The following is a 20558-nucleotide window of genomic DNA, read 5'->3' as shown; positions in this document are numbered from 1 at the left end:
CTTCATTTGACAGTCTAGTGACATGTAAAGTTGTAAATCTCGAAGTTCTGTGTTGGTATGTAAATATACATGACTAAAATGTCCAGTAACAGTGGTGTAAGACCATTTTCACTACTAGATACTAATAACTACTACTACGACTAACACTTCTAAAAACGGACGTACAATATCCGTTGATCCTGCTCTTAATCTTACTCTCTTTTTTTACTCTTCGAATTCTAAGAGTAAAAAACATGAAGAATTTTATTAAATAAAATTCAATAAACCTATTTTTAATTTTAAAAGAAAATGTAACATTTATTATATACACATTTCAATAATTTATGAATACCAATTTACGTTTATAATATTAGGTCTTATTAAAAATCTTGCAAAAAACCAACAATATATTTCTCATAAATCATTCGAAAAAGGGATTCTTATTCATTTATTAATATAAAATTCAATTTCCATACCAATATTTTACTTTATAACGACTAGGTTTACTTTTATATGAGTTTTCTCTACTACTTTTAAGAGTTTTTTATGAATAATGTAATACATTTTATCTTGAACAAACCAATAAATAAGATTAAGGATGAAGTTCTCGATTCAATTATACTATAAACAAAACCATTGTCGTATTATAACTCAATTTTGTCAGGAGTAAGAATTTCGATTACTTTATAAACTTTGAAATTATAAATTTAGAAAGCTTCTGATTCTTTGATTATCTGATAACATTAATGTTTGAAAATCAAAATAGAATTCTGTTTGTTGATAATATTAACTTAGTTTTATTTGACATCTGTTTATTTGAGGAAGAATGATAATTGAACCGAGATTTCCTAGTGGTTAGAACGCGTGCATCTTAACCGAAGATTGCGGTTTCAAACCCAAGCAAGCACCGCTGAATATTCAGAAACCTGCATGTGTCAAATTTCATAGAAATTCTGCCACACGTGTATTCCACCAATCCGTATTGGAACAGCATGGTGGAATGTGTTAAGAACCTTCTCCTCAAAGGGAGAGGAGACCTTAGCCCAGCAATGGGCAATTTACAGGCAGTTTGTTGTTGTTTGCTGTTGATAATTGGGGTAACAGTGGAAATTAGTCAACTTTTCATAATAATGCTGATACAGTGTGCTAGTACAGTTTCTTATTCTATCAATGGATTACTAATCATTACTAGATCTATGGTGTTATATCTCTTGTCCTTGTAATTATGCTAATTATACAAATGCTTAGTTATATATATACCTATCAGTTGATAATCCTTATCCTTTATAGTGAAGGACTTACAGGTCGTCAAAGGAGTTTTTATATAATTAACTTTTTATGATACTACATGCATAAATTCGCTTGATATTAAATATTATAAAATGTGATTCCTTGGTTATATGCTTTTAAAATATTTACGCATGAGCTGTTTCGATAAAATCTTATAATATTTAATCATAAAAAAAACTAATGCAGTTATTGTGCTTAATTTTATTTGTCAGATTATAAGCGACTGTACATCGCCTATTATTAACTTCAAATCTATCAGTACAGCAACTTTATTAAATGAATTTCCAACATACAAGATGACAGATAAAGAAAGTGTAGTTATTTCATTTCCATACAAAATATAAAAGATTAAATTGTACGATTGATAAAAAGTGTTACTGAGTTTACTAGTTACTCAACGAATTTCAATATGGAGAATCAATTTTCTGAACAAGGTATAATTTCTTGGTGGTAGGGCTTTGTGCAAGCCCGCCTGGGTAGATACCACCCACTCATCAACGCTAAACAACAGTACGCAGTATTTTTGTGTTTCGGTTTGAAGGGTGAGTGAGCCAGTGCAACTACAGGCACAAGGGACATAGCATTTTAGTTCCGAAGGGTGGTGGCGATGTAGGGAATAGTTCATATCTCTTACAGCGTCATTGTCTATGGGTAATGGTGACCATTTACCATCAGGTGGCCCATATGCTCGTTCGCCAACCAATTCCATAAAAATCGCGATTCCAAACTTCTGTGTAAGAAGTTCATTGAATACGGCATATTCATATATCTAGACCATGCTTTCTAAAATTCGAAAATTTTCGAAATATAGAATAAGAAAATCAGTTAGATTGTATAAATTCACTTTATATGATCTAACTGATATTTATATTCTGTATTTAGGTGTATAATTTTTCAAATACATTTTCATCCAATCCAAATAACAAAAGCAACCTATTTTCCCAATTTCATACTCCAAGCTCCAATTGTTTCGGCCGCACATCGGTATCTCAGTCAACATTCTTTTATATATGTATTATAAATATATATATCAGAATCTACGGAATTTCTGAATCCCTAGTATTCTTTTGAAAGACGAACAATATAATGTATACGAAACAAATACTCGATCTGTTTGACTTGGATAAATACTAAATACTCAATAATAAATATCATAAAATGAATTTACGTGTGAGTGAGTGACTTATCGACCAATGACGATAAAGAATAAATATTACATGAATAACACGAACAGATAAAAAAAAATTGAATTTCGAATTAAGTTTCCCGAAATTTTAAATGATCTCAATATACTAACTTTAACTTTAAAACGCACGTACAAACATTATTTCAAATAAATGTCAGTCCCGTTCAGCACGTGCTTGTTTCCTCACGACGTTTTCTTTAACCACGTGAAGTGAATTATACATAAAAAACAACATTATTCACGTGAAAAGTGATTGTTGTGTGATCAAACTCAAAATCAATGTAGAAGCATTACACTTACTTACTGATGGTCAAATTGAACACTACCACCAGTGAAAAACAAACCTGCTGACCTGAAGAATCAGCGAAAGAAACTTATCTGGCCTTTATTTGTCGAATTAATTAAATATATAATGAATATGAATATAAATAGCCAGGAGTCGATCGTTTCATTCCTAAGACCAGTTTTAGACGTAAATTCACTCTTAACCTTTTTTTATTGATATGTGATGCCCAGATAGGACTGTCAAATAGGTCATCTGATGGTTAATGGTCACCACAGTACATAAAAATTAGAACTCTAAAACGACCTTGAGATTCCCGAAGATGGACATTTTATGCACCTTTTACTTACCATCCATATAACTATATATAGGTGGTAAGTACACGAGGTTGCACAACACCAGTTTTGAAATTTTTAATTAAATTCATTTTTATTCTTATTCTATTTTCATTTTAAAATATAGTTTTATTTGTAGGACTGGGCTCTGCACATACGCTTTGCAACGTCGGCTGATGCGGGCTACTATGAGTGCCAAGTGCCAACTCATCCACCTACTAGTATCTTTTTTAAGCTCGTTCTTGTCGGTAAGTGTACCTTTTTCGTATCTAACCTTTTTAGTGTATTATTATTCATCAAAACGTAAAAAGGCATATGTTATTTCAAAGTCAACCCTTATAATATAGCGAAAAAATACTTTTTAATTTAATAATATTGTTAGTAAAAATAAATTAAACAAATCAACTCTCATCTTTTAATGGTACTTAAGACATTATTTACTTAGTATTTTTATTGATATAAAACAGTTCGATTACTCTTTATTGTATATTAAAATTGTAACAGTGAAAAAAAAGATAAAATACAAGAAAAAAAGACGAGCGATTATATTGCTATCTCTTTCAGACTTTGAGAATATGACACGAATTATAAACGTCGGTTATGAGATTTAAAACCGTTCTAAGGTATTGAAGTTTAACCAAGTACAACATACTTCTTATTATATTTTTTTATATACGACCTTTTTCGTTGACACTTTTTTTTTATTTAAATCTCGAACGTAAAGTATCAGGAAGTGACATGCGGTATTGACTCCAATAGTTATAGCAGTTATAGAACACATGAATCTAAACCGAATACCGTAATATTTTACGAGAGAGACCAAGTCTATTCGGACAGAATCGTACCAAGGATAAGCTTTTGGTATAATAAATCTAACCATATCTACCTACATAACTATATGTATATATTTGTATTTAATATTTCAATATAAACATTGAAAAAAATATAGAAATTTTATGATATATGTATGTAGTAACAAAATAAGTTATAAAAATTTCGTTTAAGCAAAGGGGGCGAACTAATTTCAAAATTAAGCAAGCCAATAACTATGAGTATATAAATATTTTTTTCCAACAGCCGCTTACGCAGAGATAGTAGGTGAGTCGGAGAAGATTATCCATGAAGGTTCCATGCTGAAACTCGTGTGTGTCGTCAAGAGATCCACTGAACCACCGTCTTACGTATTCTGGTACTTCGAAAACCGAATGATTAACTACGACCTGAGTAAGTATATTTATTAATACATTACTTATTATTATATAATACAAAAGCCGAGATGGTCAGCAAAAAACACATATTACAGTAGAAAATGATTTTATAAAAAAATTTGCTCTAAAAATGTTGACCCGCCAATTAACAATTCGAATCCAAAAACCGATACAAAATCTATGACAGTAAATTACTTCATCAAGAGATGAAAATATATACAGTTGTATTGAAAACCACATATCATTCAAATGCCTGCAGAAATACGTTCGATATTTTAAATCTCGTAACTAAAATTAAACTTTGAGTAAATTAATTGTAAATATTTTGTATTTAAAGGAAATATTTGATAAACATTTAAGGCTTTCCAGCTCTGATAAATATAATATTATAAAAAATTACTTTGAACGTTTTCTTTACATTTAAATTTCCGTTCACAATTTCGACGAATGATTATGGATTTATAGAACGAAAATAAGCCGTAAAATAAACCGAGATGGCTTGGAGGTTAGAACGCGTGCATCTTAACCGATGATTGCGGGTTCACATCCAGGCAGGCATCACTGAATATTCATGTGCTTAGTTTGTGTAAATCATTCATCTCGTGCTCGGCGGTGAAAGAAAATATCACGAGGACATCTGCATGTGTCTAATTTCATAAAAATTCTGCCACGTGTGTATTCCACTAAACCGCATTCGAACAGCGTGTAATATGTTCCAAACCTCTAAGGCAGGAGGCATTAACCTAATAATGGGAAATTTACAGGCTGTTGTTGTTTTATATAATATGTAGTTTTTTTCCTCCTAAAAATGAGTTGCAGTTGCTCTATGCATTCGTCGCCCTCTCAACCTTTAATCCAATTGTAATGAAATCTTAATGAGTCTGCATACATCAATGGTTCTTGGAAAAACAAAAAAGAAAAACCTTGTGCTTCAATAATGGTGCTATGTAGACTCGTGACAATCAGTCAGCTCACACTCAGCTTTATTATGACTCTATTATTTATAGTATAATATGTTTGAAATATATAACTAGAAGCCCAGGAGGTTAAAACGACATAAAAAAATATAAAAGTTAGCATAAGAGAAAAAAAAAAAAAAAAAAGGAATTAGTAAGTGCTATTGATATATAGCTGAGATGGGCCAGTAGTTAGAACGCGTGCATCTTAATCAACGATTGCGGGTTCAAACACAGGCATACACCACTGAATTTACGTTTGCTTAATTTGTGTTTATAATTTATGTCGTCGATTGATGGCATTAACGGAAGAAATTGTGACCTGTACCAAAACCTGGATGTGCCTAATTTTAACGAAATTCTGCCACATACCAATCCATGAATCCGCATTTGAGCAACGTGGAGGAATTTGCTACAAATATTCTCCTTAAAGGGCCTTAACCCAACAATGGGAAATTTACAGGCTGTATATGTTCTCATGTTATTGTATATGATTTCTGTTATACTATTGGCTATACTTTTGCAAAAAATGATATATAGCTCACAGAACCTTGTAAAATTTAACTACGAATTAATCTTGTGCTCTACAGAAATATAAAATATACATGCTTAAATATATTGAAGGTTCTTGTATTTTACTAATTAAACTTGAGCTTGTGGCAACTTACTTTGGACTAGAGTTCGACTAAGTTGACACAACCATTCAAACGATCGATTTCATATTAAGGTCGTACTATTAATATTCGTTATGTTTGCTGTATGCGATACGCTGAACATTTTTATCGCTATAAACAATCCAGATCGATATTAAAATGTATGTTGATTCATTATATGTTTGAGATTAGATATAGATACATTTGACCAATTACACTGACAAATTAATGGAGCATGTTTTTATTCCATATTTTTTTAAAGAAAATATATATACCTACTTAACAAACCTAACCCAACAAAGTGTTTTGTAATTAACCTATTTATATTTTACACGACCTCTATGGTTGAATAGTGTACACCGGTCTTCGTGATTACGCCACTCTCGGAACCCGGGTTCGATTCCCGGCCTAGTCGATGTAAAAAAGGTTGATTAGTTTTTGTGTTGTCTTGGGTCTAGGTGTTTGTGGTACCATTGTTACTTCCGATTTTCCATTACACATGTGCTTTAACTATATATATTGAGATCAGAGTAATGTATGTGATGTTGTCCAATATTTATGTTTATCTTATTTATATTTAAATGCATAATAAGCAATAATCCCCAAATTATTGATATATATATATATATATATATATATATATATAGTTAGATATTTTGTTTATTGGGGATCATCATATAGAATAACAGGTCAATTTAATCACTAATTCTACCTGAAGTTATTACAATTGAATGTTTCGTTTACAATTATTCAATGGTTAAAATCTGACTAAATTAATTTTAAACTAACGGTAATTAGAATTAGCAGTAAAAATACATTTTAATTGACATGATAATTGGTTAACTGTTATAGACGTTAGCAAGTTGTAACAAAGTTATTGTTAATTATTTTTGTTTCTTCCAAGTTTGTTACGATTATGATTCGTGTTATACACTATTCTTTGTTGTAATTAGTGGCAGGAACTTAATTAATAATTGCTTTGCTTTTTCCATAAAAACATAACATTACAAAATCAACAGTCAATATATTTATTCCTTTGAATTTATACGTTAACGATTCTTTAGCTCTAGGTTTTAATAGTATTATATAATTATTAAAATACATCAGCTATTCCTTACCAGGTTACTTTGCTTTCGAAAATGATAATAACAGGAGTATCATTAAAGTAACAAGATCAAGTGAGTCAAAGTAACCTTATAATCAAATATGCAACATAATCAGTATAGCGAGACTTCATTTGATCTTAATTCCCCGAGTGCTAACCAGAAATTCTGCGAAACTATTAATAATAATTTCCCAGAGTATAGCGTGATAAAATCACGTGGAAAGTTTTCCAAGGAGTATATGTATTAATAAGAAACCTTACTTCTTAAGAGGCACTAATGAATTAATATTTGTTGGTTGCCTATAACAATGACCGAGTATAATCCTTAGTATTTTTATCAGAAATCCATTCTTCTTTTATTTGTTTTAAATTTGGAATATAAAACGCCTGATAGTAAGTGCTCATGATTGCTCCAAGATTTGGCGGCATTGGCACTGTTAAATATATTAACATTCCCTTATGGCCAACGTACGACCAACTTAAGGAATAAGATATTATGGCTTTATCGAATAGGCCAATATAAGGAATTGCTTTTTTTGTACAATATGGTTTGGCGAATGAGCAAACGGATAACCTGATAGTAAGCAGTTATTACTGCACTTAGGTATGGTGATGTAGGAAATTTGAACCAATTCACAACCAACCTTGGAAGCTAAGATGTTATGTCCGTGTAGTTCGTGTAGTTAAATCGCAACAAAGAAGTAGTCCTTTCAGCGCCAGTGTGTAGGCAGCAGTGACCATTTACCATCAGGTGGTCTTTCCTTCATCCGCTTATCCTACCTTAAAAAAAAACCTACATAATCCATCCTAAAACTATTAAAACTATTTTTAAAACCATTCAAATTAATTTCATTAAACATAATCTGATAAAGTACAGGAATCTATTTAATTCACAAACCGGATGCAAGTAGCATATTCCAAGAAATAAAATAAGTAAAAAATTTGGTACAAAATAATTGTTTAATTATGTAATTACTCATTGTACGGGCAAATTTCAATTTATGCATACGTAAAATGTTTTTCATTACAGTAGCATGATTTACGTTTGCTTTATGCCATTTGCGTTTTTAATTTAGCCATAATTGCGGTGTTCACGACAGTTGTGGATTATTCAACACTAGTAGTTGCCCACAGCTTTGCTCACGTTTCAGAATGTTGGTTATCATGTCTTAGGCAAAAAAGTTTGGCCCTTTTTGAAGTTTTGTAAGTGGAAGTGCCACGCTGTATACCTTCGGGTTACAGCCGAAAAATACCTAAAATCGGCTTAAAGTGGTAACTATGCTACCGCGTTTCGCCCGGTAAGTGAGAGTTCCGGAGGCCCGATCCCTTCCCCTGTGTTGCAAATGTTCATGGGCGGTGGTAGTCACTTTCCGTCAGGTGAGCCTCCTGCTCGTTTGCCACCTATATCTTAAAAAAAAAAACCTTCAAGTTTCTTCATACCAAATTTCATCAAATCCGGTTGAGCGGTTTGGACGTGAAAGAGCGACAGCCATACAAACAGACAGACAGAGTTGCTTTCTCGCCTATAAACATTATTATAGATAACTCAGGACAAATAATACATGTTTTATTTGTAACGTTTACACGGCTTACGGTAGGTTTAATGGCAGCAGACGTCACGTAAGGAAGAAAGCGTTTTGAACGTTTCCTCTTTTTCTGTTTTTATTTACAATATACGATTTAAAGCGTTCAATCCGTAGCGAGGTTTAATACGCCTCGTTTGTCTCCCTTGCTGTGTGTCTAAGAAAAACATAGACTTCTTTGTCGTCACGTACCGCACTGAAGAAATAAAACTCGATCACATAACATCATCACCCCCACATCGAGTTTTTGTTTCTTAAACGTTACGGGGTCTAATAAGCCCCGTACCGGAATTATAATATGAGCAAAAACTAGTTACGTACATGTATATTAGCAAAAAAACTTGGTATTGATGTGTTCTAGATTTTGAGGACATGTGTGACGGTGTACCACCAATCTCTATGAGCTGTGGCAATCACGTAGTCAAAGAACCAACCCCAAACCTATGACATGAATAATAAAAGAAAAATATACAAAATTCAAATTATATATAGAATAATATTTAAGATTTATCTTGGAGTGATTATAGAAAACTCTATTTATCAATATTGTCTAGTTTCCGAAACGCTGATCAAAATTTGATAAAATAATTTGAATTCGCATTGGTCGATGAGGCAATAATCCACGAATGAGCTTTTGGTATTTGGTCAAATTAATAAGCAACCAATGAGCATTCGTTACTTAGTCAAACTGTATATATAATGTCAACAACTGTATAGTATGACATAAATTAGATGTAGCATCGGCAAATGCAATGAAATGAAAATAAAAACGATTACTGCCGAATTACAAGACCGACAGAAATAGCTCACTATCGCGCCATTCGATGCTATTCGTCGCTATAGATTATCGCGTCAGTTCAACCCGAGAAAACAACTGCATATAAATCGACGTGCCAAATTGACGAAAGTATTAGGTCATGTGATATTACAAGTTATTACGTTTGTGTAAAGATCATATTCACATTAGAAATAAATATTGATAATTTGGGCTAGCGTACTCAATCAATCAAGTTTTACGAATTTCGCCCATGCTACATCAAGTTGTGTCGTACTATACTTATAAATTTAATATTGTTTTTAATTTGTCCAGATGGCGTTAGCGTTCACAATGGCCGTCAAACGAGCGAACTCATCATTGGCAAAGCAGAACCTCGACACTCTGGCAATTATACCTGCGTGCCAGCGAACGCCAGAGCTGCATCCGTCACTGTACACGTTGTACAAAGTAAGTAAACATAACGAATGGTTTGTCTGTTTTTAAACATCGATCAATCCACTGCAATTTGCCAAAGGATTGCTTTTATTTATTTATGACAAACATTTTTTTTAATGTTCCCTCAAATGAGTAACCTCAATATATTTGTTACTATATTGCTCATACACTACCAACATTATGGTGTGAGATGTTATGTCTCTTGTGTCTACAGGTACACTGGCATACTTATACTTCATACCGGACCCAACATTACTAAATATTACTGTTTGGTGGTAGAAGTGCCTACCGAGACTTATACAAAGCGTCTTACTTCTCTATCATGAGCTCATTAACAGAAGCCTTAATAATAATTTTCATACAAATTTTCATCTCCTATCAAACCTAATTGGTGTATAAATTTTCTTCCTCAACGTTCTATTAGGAATTTCTGCGCAAGTATGATTTTGTAGAACACAGTTAACAATTAAAGCGGGCGACCGGTATAAGTACACTATATTTATATAGAAATTAAAAACATATTAATTAGGAGCTCAAACAAATTCACGTTATAATCTATATTAATATGATAAATGTCCCTTAAAACTAGCGAAGCCAGGCATGACAAAAATGTATTTCGAGCATAAAACACAAACTAAATGAAAATAAAACGCCCTTGTTATATTTACTCTACCTCATATATTGTAACTATATATTTTGTTATAAAAGAACACTAATACATAATTGAAAAACTACACAAATAATAAACAATATAAATGATTTATATACATACTCGTGCTCCAATATAGTCAGTAATGTTCGTTTTTTGAAATAAAAAAAAAAACCTTAATTTATTTTCTCGGTAAATACGGATCGCTGGATGTATCACTATGGAATTGGACGTTGTACACAACGTATTTGATCAGTACGCCATTATTCGGTTCGACGCTTTACGGCATTACACCCGGCTGATCTATAAATAAGTTGGTTTAGAATTTGAAACGAGAATTATCTGGTTAGGCTACGCCATTAAGAGGCTCCACAAATGTTTGCGATCGGACGTAGAAAGGTCGCTTTTGAATTGAATTCGATTATATTATAAGCTGTGATGTCCCAGTGGGTATTATATTTGTATTTTAACCAATGATTTCGGGTTCGATTCGAGCATAACGAGTTTTTACGTTCTTGATTTGTATTTGTATAACAGGAACGAATGATAAGGAAATCTGATTGTATGAGATAATATAATATGTCTTACTTAACCTTCTACATACAAGGAAGGCTTTCTAGCGGAGGGATATTTATGTGTTATTTACTGTTAACACACATTATTATAACATACAATGAACGAACGCGTATATAATCAATTATTGCGGGTTTAGACCCAGGCGAACACCACTGAATATCCATGATTTTAATTTGATATTTTACTTCATTTCGTGCTCGACGTTGAAAGAAACGCATGTGTATGCATTAACCGGCATTGGAAGAGCGTGGTGGAATAAGTTCCAAATGTTCTCTGGAGGAGAGGAGGCCTTAGCCCAGGATATATATTACCAGGATATATATTAATAGCTTAGTGTTGTTGTATGGGTTTAAATTTGAATAAACATTTTAAAGAGTGGTTGTCACATTCGCGTGGTATACTAATTTGTCTCTATACATAATATAACATATAATATACATATAACTAAAACGTCTGTTTTCTATATTTAAGGAATCAATATTGTATTTCAGTGACGATAAGTTTTATGTCATATATTATGTCATTAAGAATATTAGGATTATTCTTATAGTATTGCATTTTAATCATCACCATCATCATCAACAGCCTATTTTTGTCCACTGTTGGACATAGGCCTCTCCCAGTGCACGCCACTGTGGTCTTTCTCCGGCTACTCGCATCCAGCTCCTGCCTGCCGCCTTGCGTATATCGTCACTCCACCGTGCCTGAGGACGTCCTACACTACGTTTGCCGAGACGCGGTCTCCACTCTAGAACACGTTTTCCCCAACGGTTGTCGGTTCTACGACAAATATGACCAGCCCACTGCCACTTCAGCTTACTAATCCGGTGGGCTATGTCGATGACTTTGGTTCTTTGACGGATAACCTCATTTCTGATGCGATCCCTCAAAGAAACGCCGAGCATAGCCCTTTCCATAGCACGCTGAGCGACTTTAAGTTGGTGGACCAGCCTTGTCGTGAGTGTCCACGTTTCGGCTCCGTATGTCATGACGGGTAGGACGCACTGATTGAAGACTTTCGTCTTAAGGCACTGTGGGATCGACGATGTTAGGATTCGACGTAACTTCCCAAACGCTGCCCAACCCAGCTGAATTCTTCTATTCACCTCGTCCTCAAGGTTGTTTCTACCTAATCGCAGAGTCTGCCCGAGGTAGACATATTTTTGAACAACTTCGAGAACGGTACCGTGTATCGTAGTCGGTTCCGGTAGAACATGTTCATTGAACATGACCTTGGTTTTATCCAAGTTCATCCGTAGGCCGATACGCATAGAAGAATCAGCCAGCTCGTTCAGCATTTGTTGTAGGTCCTGCAGCGTTTCTGCCACGATGACGATGTCGTCTGCGAATCTCAAGTGAGAGATGTATTCGCCATTGATGTTAATGCCACGTCCTTTCCAGTTCAGCGTCTTGAACATATCCTCCATTGCATTAGTGAACAATTTGGGGGAAATAACGTCCCCTTGTCTCACTCCTCGATGCAATGGTATGGGATTTGTTTGCTGATTTTGTACTCGGACGGACATGGTGGCAGCTTCGTAGAGACATCTCATCACTTGGATGTATCGCCAATCAACTTGGCAACGCTGCAGGGACTCCAGAACAGCCCAGATTTCAACCGAGTCAAAGGCCTTCTCATAGTCCACGAATGCAAGACACAGGGGCCGATTATACTCATGGGACTTCTGTATAATCTGTCGCACTGTATGGATGTGGTCTATGGTGCCGTATCCGGTCCGAAACCCGGCCTGCTCCGGGGGTTGGAATTCGTCGAATCTTCGCGCAAGACGGTTCGTGATCACTCTTGAAAACAGCTTATAGACATGGCTCAGTAGGGATATGGGACGATAGTTCTTCAGCAGGGTTTTGTCTCCCTTTTTGAAGAACAGGACGACCACACTCCTACTCCACGCCTCCGGAGTTCTCCCTTCGAAGAGGACAGAGTTAAAAAGCGTCTGAAGTTCCCTAAGTACCGGTTTACCTCCCGCTTTTAATAGCTCTGTGGTAACGCCGTCCTCTCCAGGGGCTTTTCCATTTTTAAGCTGTCCAAGAGCAGTCTCGATTTCGCCAATACTGACTTCAGGCAGGTCTTCGGAGAAATGGCGTGTTAATGTAGCTCTAGGATCCTCATTTTCGGGATCAGGTCGAGATGCATGCGATGCGTATAACCGGCCGTAGAAGTCCTCTACTTCCGAAAGTACTGCCGGCTTAGAAGAAACGACTTCTCCACTTGCTGTGGTCAACTTCGTCAGGTGGCTCCTTCCAAGAGATTGTACGAACACCTTAGACCCCCGATTCTGCTCAATAGCTCTTTTTATTGCAAGAGTATTGGAGCACCGGAGGTCGTGTCGTACGCGCCTGCTGATCTCTTGGTTTAATTGCCGTTTCTCTGACGAAGTGACAGGTGGGTTTTCACGTCGTTTCTTCATGAGCCCCAAAGTCTCTTCCGAAAGGTTCGACTTCCTGCCCTTACGCTGCATGCCACAATATCTCGTGCCTTCTTCCCTGAGAATTCGAACTACATTTTCGAGGTTCTGGTTTACGTCCGTTGTGGTTTCCACGGCAGCGAATCGGTTCTCCAGGATTGACTGGAATGTTTCAGATCCCGCAATGGTTTGGAGCAGCTTTGGTCGGAGCGTGGACTTCATCAGACGGGCGCGCTCGGCCTTAAAATTGATATTCAGAGAGCCTCGGAGGAGTCGGTGATCACTACCGGTATTGAACCTGTTAATCACTGAGACGTCTCTGAATATATGCCTCTTGTCCGTCATTATGAAGTCGATCTCGTTTTTCGTCATAGTGTCGGGGCTTTGCCACGTCCACTTCCTTTGCGGCTGCTTCTTGAAGAAGGAGTTCATCAAGAAGAGCCCCTCCCGTTCGAGGAAGTTGACAAGCATTTGCCCCCTATGATTCCTGCTTCCAAGTCCATGGGGTCCTACTACCGATTCGCTGCAGTTCTGTACTCCCACTTTAGCGTTGAAGTCCCCCATGACAACGTTGTAGTGGGTTTTCGTGGTGAAGTGGAGGGCCCTCGATATGTCATCGAATAATTCTTCCACTTCATCGTCCGAGTGTGTCGAGGTCGGTGCGTACGCTTGCACCACCTTGAGGCTGTACCTCTCGGTGAGCTTTATAATGAGGTACGCTACCCTGTTCGACACACTGGAGATTTCCACCACGTTGTCAACTAGGGACTTATTTACCAGAAACCCAACGCCACCTTGGGATTGTTGGTCACCCTCTCGGAAGTACATTAGGTGGCCTGATTCGAGGGTTACGGTGTCCTCTCCCTCTCTACGGACTTCACATAGCCCTAATATGTGCCACCTAATTTTCCCAAGTTCTACCTCAAGTTGCGCTAGATGCGAGTCAAGCCGTAGCGTGCGTCCGTTGTACGTCGCAAGGGTCAGTCGGTTGTGGTGGCCTCCCGTAGCCCGGTGATTCTTAGCACCCCCCGTCCCGCCGTTACCATCGTCGCCACCATGACGAGGAATAGCGGGGCTGCCGGGAACTGGGGGCCGTGGCTTGCGTGTGTGCTGTATGTGGAGGTTGTGCCCATAATCGCCACGCTGGGCAGGCGGGTTGGCGATCGCAGGGCGTAGCTTCTCGCACCGGTGACGCTGCTGCCCGTCACCGGCCTGTGGTATTTAGCTACGCCTATTATGTTTATGGTTATACCGCCATCAGTCGGTCGCCAGAGCCTCGTTTGCTGGTCGGCAGGATGCACCACGGGCAGGTGAGGTTGGCTTGGGGCACTAAGGTGTAGTTTGCGCCCCCTTACATCCCTTGCATTTTAAGCATTTCGATTATTCGTAAGTTAAAATAAATCGATTTTAAATATAATAGAATGGTTTACTAGCCAACTATGGAAAACTTTGATAACGTTAAAGTTTCGATAATTCTTGTTAATAACTATCCCTTGACGATTTTATTTAAAATTTTTCGAATAAATAAAGGACTTTAGGTAAATAAATTGAAGATAAAAGGCAGTCAACTCGTACAATCTGTCTCCTGGGTCTTCTCCGCACCTGACTCTAATACGATTTTAGCTTTCGATAATATTCATCTTTCGATAATCCTGTCCCTGATCTTTTGTACCAATCTCGTTGAAATGTGACGTCCTTTCAGCTCAAAACTCTTTGGCAAATTCTCCAAGTTTAATTTTCGATATTTCAAATTGATCATTTTTTTTTTGTATAAAAGCAAGAGAGTTCGAATTTTCATAAAAGTTATTGTAGTAGACTAAGTTACTCCACATAACATCAGCTTTCTGCCAGTTAATGTGCCGTCAAAATCAGTGTTGTTGCATCTCTCTGATTGAATTTTAAAATAAAATAACAGCCTGTAAATTTCTCACTGCTGGGCTAAGGCCTCCTATTCTATTAAGGAGAGCGTATGGAACATATTCCACCACGCTGTTTGGCGGAATTCCTATAAAATTAGACACATGCAGGTTTCCTCACGATGTTTTCCTTCACCGCCGATCACGATGAATTATAAACACAAATTAAGCGCTTATATATAGTGGTGCTTGCCTGGGTTTGAAACCGAAATCATAGGTTACGCACGAGTTCTAACCACTATGCCATCTCGGCGCCAGATTGAATTTTACAGCTTGACAACTACTGATATTCCAGTTAGATGATTCGACTGACTAGTAGCTACAAGACTACAAATCCCGAGCTCTTGAGTCCAAGACAAGAAGACAAATAAAATTATTATTTTTTTCTTAAATAAATCTCTATAGTCAGCTATAGAGATTTTTCATAAAGCCGTGGTTCCTGCCCTTGATCTCTATGTCGTGTTAGATTTTCCTTTCAATCGGATTATGATAGTATACACATACACTTTAGCACTGTATAATAATCCTGCGTGGTCGGCTCGCACTTAAGATAGGCCCCATTGACGAAAATCTGATAAGAGGAAATATGAAATGTCGAATAAACTCGAGTGACATATTTTTCCTAAACTATCACTTATTTGGGATAGAGCTATATCAATAAAATAAACAAATACACAAAAATTTGCTGAATTCACGATTTTCCTCGCGCTAAATATATAAAACTTCTTAACAAATAAACCTCTATTTTATTCCTCGAAAAAAACCCTTGTCCTTCTCCTGGATTCAAAACTATCAGTATACGAAATTTCTTCGAAATCGGTTCAGTGTTTTTAGCGTTCACAGGTAAAAGAGTTATTTTTAAATTTATGAGTAAGGATTATTACAAGTACTGTGTGTTATACTCATACAATTTAGTATCGTTTTCGTGGGTTCCCTTTAATCGCAATTCCTTAAGGGCCTGTTGACGTAAAAGTCGCATTCTCGAATCTGACCTCTTGCCCTATATAACTGTCATTCGCACTCCTGACAGCTTTACTCATATTTCGAGTGGAAAATATGAGGAATTCTTTAATACAACCATTTTTTGGTATTAAAATAATCCCAAATATACTCTTCTAAATAACATTTGACTCAGTAAACATAAGGTTATCGTAAACTTTTATTTCTCTTATGTTTCAAAAAAGAAACCATTTATATCAAAAGAAACCTGTTCTCTTTAGATCTTATAAATAAAACTTCAGAAAAAAATACGAAATAAATCACTGGACTCGTAAAATATTATTTTGAATGATAAAACATTTTCAAACGATTTGGATAAACATTATATAACATTAATATAAAATCATAAAAGAAAATCTGATAGAATACGAAAATGTAAGAAAAGTATATTTCCATTTAATTTTATATTATATTTTTTAAGAGATAATTTTACCTTTTTAATATTAATTAAATATCGTATAATCTTTATTGAACAAGAAAAAAATCTTTTGATACCATTAGCCTTGGATATACATAAAAAATGTCTTTCGTGTAATTAGATGTCCTTTTCATCTGATACAGAATTAATAAAATAAATCGAGTAATGTAGACTACATTTTGTTGAAACTAGCGATCTGCCACGGCTTCGAATTGTCATTATTGAAAAATATATTTTTAGCAATCAGAAGGAAAAATAATTTAAAAAAAAAAAAACATTTGAAACAACCTATAGCTAGTTTATTTAAAAATAATTTTAATTTTTAACAGTAATTAAATATATTGAGCAATCACAAACAATCTCTAATTTCAGATATGACAAATATATAAATAAACACAAAACCACAATTATAAATAAACGGTCTTACTTGCTAAGTAGTGAAAGTACCGACACTCTTACCGACCGACGACTGATGAGAAAGTGACCTGCAGTCTATCGAGCGTTCGTTTTTATACGAGTCGCTTCCGACTCGTAAACGTCGCCATCTACCCGCAATACGTTCGGCTTATAATATAATTTTATGCAAATAACATGCAACAACAACAACAGCCTCTAAATTCCTCACTACTAGTCTAAAGCCTCCTCTCCCTTTAAGGAGAAAGTTGTGGAACACAATCCATCACGTTGTTCCAATGAGGGTTGGAATACACATGTGGCAGAATTTCTATGAAGCAAGACACAAAATAAGCACGTAAATATTCAGTGGCGCTTGCCTGGGTTTGAACCCACAATCATTGGTTATGCACGCGTTCTAACCACTGGGCCATCTAGCTCAAATGCAACAAAGGCCCATACAAATAACTCTTATTATACGAATAATTGTATGAATATAATGTATTATTGTAGAAATGTTAGCATTGATATATTGTTATCGATAAATCATTATGTTATTATGGTTACAATATGCTGTTATGGATACCACTTGATGTCAAATCAACGGCTTTTTGCCTTATTTCAACATATAATTAGATGGGCTGTCCTTACAAGCAATCTACTCCGTAGAAAATTATGAGTAATGTTTTACGAGCCTTTCAATCGAAAGTAATTGTAATGATTTCCTACGAATAATATATTATTATGGACGTAAATAAATCAGATGGAAACCTGACCGTATAAATATAACAACAACAACAACAGCCTGTAATTTTCCCACTGCTGGGCTAAGGCCTCGTCTCCCTTTGAGGAGAAGGCTTGGAACATATGCTACCATACTGTTCCAATGCGGGTTGGTAGAATACACATGTGGGAGAATTTCTGTGAAATTAGACACATGCAGGTTTTCTTACTATGTTTTCCTTCACCGCCGAGCACGAGTTGAATTATAAACACAAATTAAGCACATAAGTATTCAGTGCTGCTGTGCCTGGTATTGAACCCGCAACCATCTTTTAAGATGCACGCGTTTTAACCACTGGGCCATCTCGGCTCTAGATATAAAATTATACTAAAAATAGCTCTGTTGTGTAGCCGTGAATTGAAATATAAATCAAGCTCTGCTTTGGCGTGTGAATTCAACTATTAATCTTCCAGTTTCATCGACCCTATTCAATTGAATACGTCAATTTTTTTTACTGACCTCAGCTACGTTTTTAGAATAATGAATTCATTTTAAATACATTTAAATTTCGAACTCAATATTTGGAATACGTATATCTTAAGTTATCTTAAACTAACATGGGGATATTGAATGTTTAGTTCATTTTATGCTAGACTTAGGGTTGAGACTTGAAAATTAAATTTTAAGCTACTAGAGAGGTGTAGTCTTACAATTTGATTGGATAAATATTTGGTAGGGCTTCATGCAAGCTCGTCTGGGTAGGTACCACCCACTCCACCAAGCCATATATGATTAAGTGCGATTATTTATATATATTTTATTTTTCAGGTGAAACACCAGCCGCAATGCAGCACGGTAACAACTCATCAATGAGATCTTTTCATGTAAATTTAGTAGAATATATAATACTCCTCTCGTTATTACTTAATATTGTACAAAGTTTAGGCGAATTCGGATAACAATATGATGTACAGTTACCAATGTACCCTTTCGGATGATGTTTTCTAGTTGAAAATATGTACAAATGTATTTAAATAAATAATTTATATTCAAAATATTATCGCTTCGATAAGTGATATGGCTTACATTTGAATATTACTATATTTTCGTAATAAATACTGATCTCTGTGTAGGCAATTATGATTTTATTGGTTTTCAAATAATTGTAGATTTTTTTAACAATCATTTTCATATTTTTTTCAGTTAAAAATTAAGCTAACACCACTGTTTAAGCAAAATATACAATTATTATTTATGTAAAGTAAGTCGTAATTAGTTATTGTAATAAAAAAACAACAATTTAAATTTTCGATTCCTTTAAAAAAATCCAGATATTTGTAATATTAAGATTGGTTTAATTTCTTCATAATGATTTACTGTAAACGTTTTGAATTGAGAGAAACTCGTAGGGCGCCATAAAGTAATACATACAGATTGCTATAGGCAGAACTAACGACGCGGTATTAAAACATCAATTTGTCATTTATTGTCTATCTTCTTGATGTGAAACATCAATTAACGCGCTTTGGGGGTGAGAGGTACTGACGACTACCAACGTTTCCCCTTCCCACTCCCTACTACCTACTCCCATGTCACAAGGGAATATATACCACGAATTTACCTTGTCGCTATACATCTTTATAATAATAAGATAAATTCAATTTATTTACGAAACCTTGCTTTATTTTACTATGTATTAAATTATTACTGATTTTCTTAAATTTCATAATTTTATGGTAACCAATATTTTGATATTTCATATCAAGGGACGGTTAGGCTATTCTGTAACAAGAAACTCGAAACTCACCGCCGAACACGATCTTGAAAGGTCAGAATGTAATATCCGACATTGAATACAACACTAATTATAAAATGTGTAGCATACACGTGTCAAAATTACTTATTAAGTGATAAGTTGGTTATGTTTCGAGTGAGAAACGAAGCGTTTCCTTACAGAATCGCACTGCTGTGACGATTTTTCTGTTTCAGTACGACAAATGACAATGACAAAATAAAGAGGCATTATTTTATTAAAATATAAAATCATTATGTATACTAAAATGTATTTTATTTGTGACATTAACAACAATTGAAAATGTTAAACATTTTCCATAAAACTATTCACTAGCAACACAGACTTCGATGACAGTGACAGCTCACACTGCACTCAATGACATTGACATAAAGGTTTGTTGACCTTTAAAACAGAACAATAAAAACTCCTTTGTTATAAAATTTTATATATAAAAAAAACTTTCAAACTGGAAAACATCGTGTAAATTTGAACATTTTATTATAACAGTTGATAAAAAAATAAAGTATACCAATGAAGTACAATAATATTTGATGTAAATAAGCTGTGAGATATGTTCACATATAAGTGATAAATATGTAAAATTATCTGTAATGGTTTTAAGAATAAATAAGATTTTGAATTTAACGTGCCAAGTTTCGATGTGTTTTATTTATCGTCTTAAACAATATTTTACTTAATTAGAACAGATAATTGTACCAAAATATGGCAAGCAGTGTCAAAGGTGAAAGTAACCAGGGTACCATATTAAAGTCAAATTTTAATAAAATTATTAATTACTCTTTTTAACATTTCATACAAAGAGTGAATATAAAAATGAAACTTTCACACTTTCTCATCAGTCGTCGGTCGG

The 20558-nt window shown here is 35.1% G+C and overlaps 1 protein-coding gene across 1 annotated transcript in view; it reads left to right on the top strand.

Annotated features, from left to right (window-relative positions):
• Positions 1–20322, top strand: part of LOC124539459 — a 92120-nt gene extending 71798 nt beyond the window's left edge. The window contains exons 5-8 of the mRNA XM_047116855.1: positions 3213–3321; positions 4151–4297; positions 9669–9803; positions 18721–20322. Coding sequence (XP_046972811.1) covers positions 3213–3321; positions 4151–4297; positions 9669–9803; positions 18721–18851 — 522 coding nt within the window. The 3' untranslated portion in view covers positions 18852–20322. The remainder of the gene's footprint in view (positions 1–3212; positions 3322–4150; positions 4298–9668; positions 9804–18720) is intronic.
• Positions 20323–20558: the final 236 nt, after the last annotated feature.

The sequence above is a fragment of the Vanessa cardui genome, chromosome 22, assembly GCF_905220365.1.
Source record: "Vanessa cardui chromosome 22, ilVanCard2.1, whole genome shotgun sequence".
Classification (NCBI taxonomy): domain Eukaryota; kingdom Metazoa; phylum Arthropoda; class Insecta; order Lepidoptera; family Nymphalidae; genus Vanessa; species Vanessa cardui.
The sequence above is the reverse complement of the archived record's forward strand: the minus strand, read 5'-3'. Positions and strand labels throughout refer to the sequence as shown.